Genomic DNA, 4,280 nt, shown 5'->3' with positions numbered 1-4,280 from the left:
AACTCATTAACCACTACTCAGAGCTTTCTATCCTTACTCCGTCAACGTAAGCAGGATTAGACGATGTATAGAACGTTAGTTCTCTATGCCACTACTTGGGGTCTCTTATCCCTATTCAACCAGCTTAAGTACAATAATTGCCCTAGGTCCAACATATAGACTAATGGTTTGTATTTCCTATGTGCCCAAAATCAGATTAAAAAAATATCTCACATAAAAAACATTATGAACAAGAAGCAGTTGAATAAGATTATAGATCAACAGGTTCATACAATGGTCAAATCAACATAAAATCCAACAATATATAAATAAGTTCATCATAACACAATCTAACCTAGAGGAGTTTAGCTACTCATAGTACAATTAACAATATCACAGTTGATAGATAAAAATAACATGAGAAGTTCCTTGAAGTGATGACTTTCAATGGCTTCAAATGTTCTAAAAATCTACCCTTGTGCCCTCAAAATCGTGCTTCAATCTCCAATTTTCGTAACCCTTGTGAAAGTGCAAAAAATCCCCTTTAAAAGGTGTCAGAATGGACTAGAACGCGTTAGAAAAATGACCATCGTGCGCGTGATACCTTGCATCGCGCGCGATGCAACTTAAAATGTTATATCGCGTGCGCGATGGTGCACATGATTATTCCAGTGGTTGCATATTTTTGCTCCTTTTTTCACTCAATTTTTCATTAAGTCCATAATTTGCACACTTAACTATTTTTCTCTCATTCTTTGGTAATTTTTCTACATATTTGCTCAACTTTCACTTGTTTTGCTCTGATTCTTTGACTAAATATATGCAATGACTGACTACCATCAGGCGTGAAGAAGAATTTAAAGGGGAATTTACCAAGTTCTCATGTATAATATGGATTAACTGCTCCATTCCCCCGCTCCGCTCCTAGAAGCGATTGCTACTTCTTGGGAGTCTGAGATCCAGGCTTAGAGACTTCTTTAAATACCTCAATCCTAAGGTTGAGTGGGGATCCAATTCATTACACAAATACCATATACATAGCTTTTCACCTCCATGCGTGAACTAGATATAACCTCACAATAAACCCTAAAATCCTCTAACATTCCTTAATCACTAGGGTTTTCACGTATTGTACTTTTAACAAGTACAATAATGTTTGAAGTTTTGTAACTCGGATTGAGATGAGATTGGAGAAAAAAAAATCTAATTCTAATGCTACAACTTTCATGAAGAAGTAAAAGTCTAAATCAGAATGTAAAATTATGCAAAATAGCGAGTAAAAACCCTACGCTTTCACAAATGCTGATGGTAAATTTAAACTATTCTCCAAATCCTAAAAACCCGTTACAATGGATATTTAATGAGAAGCAAAGTGAGAGTTTCACTTGCCCAATTTTGTATAGAATTTAGAAATTTGATTCTAAATTGTCTAATGTGTTTTTCTAAGTTATAGGAATGTGAAAATAAAGGCTATCAAAAGTAGTTAATTATTCATCATTGCAAGTCTTAAAATTTATTTTCTAATTGTACAAACCATGAATCCCTTAAAGATGAGTGTTAAGTTCTCTGAAATTAGGTTCCCGTTTGAAGATTCTACCAAAAGCATGTGATTCTATGTAATTCTATATAGCTTATTGTTTAATGACACTTTGATATTAATTCATATGGTTCTATTTATTTTTAATGTTTTTGCCGGTTTGTAAAATTGGGAGAATTTACCTAGAGCAATGAAACTCATTGGTAATGTATTTTCTGATTACTAAGACTATGTGTTTGTAATGATCTTGCGACGAGAATAATCTCGATTATTACTATAGTTTTATGTGCTATAAATTTCTTGTCTTAGCGATTAAAAACTTTATGTATCTGAGAGGATGCTTTGACTAACCAGATATCCTTGTTATTGAATTATTGACAAATGATTGGTTAATTTTGATATGAACTAATAGTAAACCTACCAAGCTTTCTTTTTGTGTACCATAACTTGGTGGTATTTTTCCGGGCTTAATGTATAGATGTATCTGATTATTTTCCTATTTTGTGCACCTAGTCAACTTGCTAGTGCAACTATATATTTGTTTAGGGCAACCTGTGAGAGTTATTCCGGAAACTGTCTAATACAAACCTAGTACCATGTTAAGAAACTCCCCATAGCAATTTTTTCCGAGGCTACTATTGGATTACCAAAGTCACATTATTCTATCACAGAATCTTTACACAGACCAATAGAATAGAAGCAACAATAGTTTATAATTTTATATATTGCAACTCATCTCTGATCTCTTCCACCAGTTATTGGATAAACAATGCTTTATCAAAATGAAAAATACTTGGTTAAAAAGTTGACACGAATACTAACTAGGGCATGCTATGTATTTTTATGTGAAAGTCTTTTTTTTTATCAAGATGCCAAGTGAAATATTACTCTCTTCAAGTATAACCTAAATCATGCAGGAAAACTCCAATATATAATAGTGAACTGTCTTTTTCTTCTTGGTACGACAATTCTTTCTGTCTCATAAAAGACAAAAAGATGGAAACAAACAAATGGTTGAAGACTGCCCTTTTACTTTGACCCTTTTCCTCAACTCTCTAACTTGATTATCAAGGTTCCGCATATTCAGCTTGTTTGTTGGAAAACCTGTCCATTTATTTCCCTTTCTCTTGACTTCATTACACATGAGTAAATTGAGAACTTTGTAACTTTCTCACTTTGGTCCGTGAGCCCCCATAATTGACGAGTACTATAATTGACATGTTTCACTTCTTGCCTTCAAAATCTAAGTATTGACATGCTACTTGTTGTTATATATCAAATGCAAACAAACAGACCCCCCATTTCACTTTTAAATGCCAATTATCTCCCAAATGTAATAACAATTCATAACTGTTTGTTTTGACACAAATAGGATGCGAATCTGTTGACTATAGTGGTAAGAGAATAATTTTTCATGGAAAGGAAAGCATTAGAAAGTGAGGCAAGTCATGAAAACTCCAACTATACTCAGGCTGATCATGAAATTCCAGTAATATACTACCTTTCTACAAATGGACAGCTTGAGCATCCTCATCTCATGTATGTTTCAATCTCTTCTTCACACAGAACACCGCGACTTAAAGGTAATAAATCTTATAACAAAGAAAACTCACTTTGATTTACAGGCTTGCACATAGTTTCACTTTCTTTTCTTTCCAAATAAAGTTTTACTTCATTTTTCTGATCAGATGTGATAAATAGGTTGAGTTCTCTCCGAGGACAAGGAATTGCCAACATGTATTCTTGGTCTATCAAAAGGTATATATATAAAAGTTTTTCATCTACAATTTTTTCTTCAAATAATGCTAATAATGTGATGTGATCATTCCTTCATTAAGGAGTTACGGAAACGAGTATGTGTGGCAAGATTTATCCGAGAACGATTTTATTTACCCGAGTAGCAGCCATGAATATGTCCTCAAAGGAACACAACTCATAGAACCTTCAAGGTATACATCCAATGAAACAATATTATCAATGCCAAGCTCCAAAAGTTCCAATGAAAGAAACAGTTATAGCACGGATGCTGCAGACTCCCCTTCTTCCACCATGAAGGACTCGCAACGCGATTGTAAGCTTTACAAGGCAAAAGTATGCAGGGATTTTGCTGAGAAATCTTCTAATGCTTCGACACAGACGAAGGAGATGACAAGTAGGAATAGGATGGAAATGGATCAGCAAGGTGAAAGGCGTTGTCATGGAAATGCTGCTGCAAGGAAATTTGATGAGAATAGAGGGTCTTTGTCATTATCCAGCTCCAATTTTGAATCATTGGAAGGGTACTCTTTGGAATCAGAAGATATCAGAAACCAAAAGATAGAGAATGAACGTCCAAGTGGGAGGATGAGAGCAACACAAGTTCTCATGCAGTTGGTCAGTTGTAAAAGTATTAGAGAGGAACTCTAAGTCGCTCAAATTTGACTCACTTTGCAGTTTTTATGAGTTATTGTTAATATATTTATTAATTATGATCATTGGATGTATTTGCATTGAGTTTTGTTCTATATGGATGGTGATAAATCAAACCATTCAATTCACATGTTTAAGGAGGTCTATATGGACCGAGAGGTCTATATGAATCAAGAATCAAAGATGAATCTGGTTGGGTCAACCTTTTAAAATCGTCAGTGGATCAAAAACCAAAATAAAATTTGAAAAAACCGTTCAAAATCATTCGAACTAAAGAATCAGAGTCGATTTTATAAAACCGTCTGATTCAAAAAATGCATCAAATTGACCATTTTGTAATTAAAAAATAAATAAA

The 4,280-nt window shown here is 33.9% G+C and overlaps 1 protein-coding gene across 1 annotated transcript; it reads left to right on the top strand.

Annotated features, from left to right (window-relative positions):
- The first annotated feature begins 2,848 nt into the window (after positions 1-2,848).
- On the top strand, positions 2,849-4,032 carry LOC127098091 (protein SOSEKI 5). The gene is made up of 3 exons (XM_051036591.1): positions 2,849-3,099; positions 3,205-3,274; positions 3,355-4,032. Exons 1-3 carry the CDS (start codon positions 2,931-2,933, stop codon positions 3,920-3,922), a joined length of 807 nt encoding a protein of 268 aa, XP_050892548.1. The 5' UTR covers positions 2,849-2,930; the 3' UTR covers positions 3,923-4,032.
- Positions 4,033-4,280: the final 248 nt, after the last annotated feature.

Source organism: Lathyrus oleraceus, chromosome 6 (assembly GCF_024323335.1).
Source record: "Lathyrus oleraceus cultivar Zhongwan6 chromosome 6, CAAS_Psat_ZW6_1.0, whole genome shotgun sequence".
Classification (NCBI taxonomy): Eukaryota; Viridiplantae; Streptophyta; class Magnoliopsida; order Fabales; family Fabaceae; genus Lathyrus; species Lathyrus oleraceus.
The sequence above is the reverse complement of the archived record's forward strand: the minus strand, read 5'-3'. Positions and strand labels throughout refer to the sequence as shown.

Coding starts and splice junctions, on each gene's coding strand:
- LOC127098091 (XM_051036591.1), top strand. CDS start 2,931: ATGGAAAGGAAAGCATTAGAAAGTGAGGCAAGTCATGAAAACTCCAAC. Junction 3,100..3,204: donor CAGAACACCGCGACTTAAAG/GTAATAAATCTT, acceptor TTTTCTGATCAG/ATGTGATAAATAGGTTGAGT. Junction 3,275..3,354: donor TATTCTTGGTCTATCAAAAG/GTATATATATAA, acceptor TCCTTCATTAAG/GAGTTACGGAAACGAGTATG.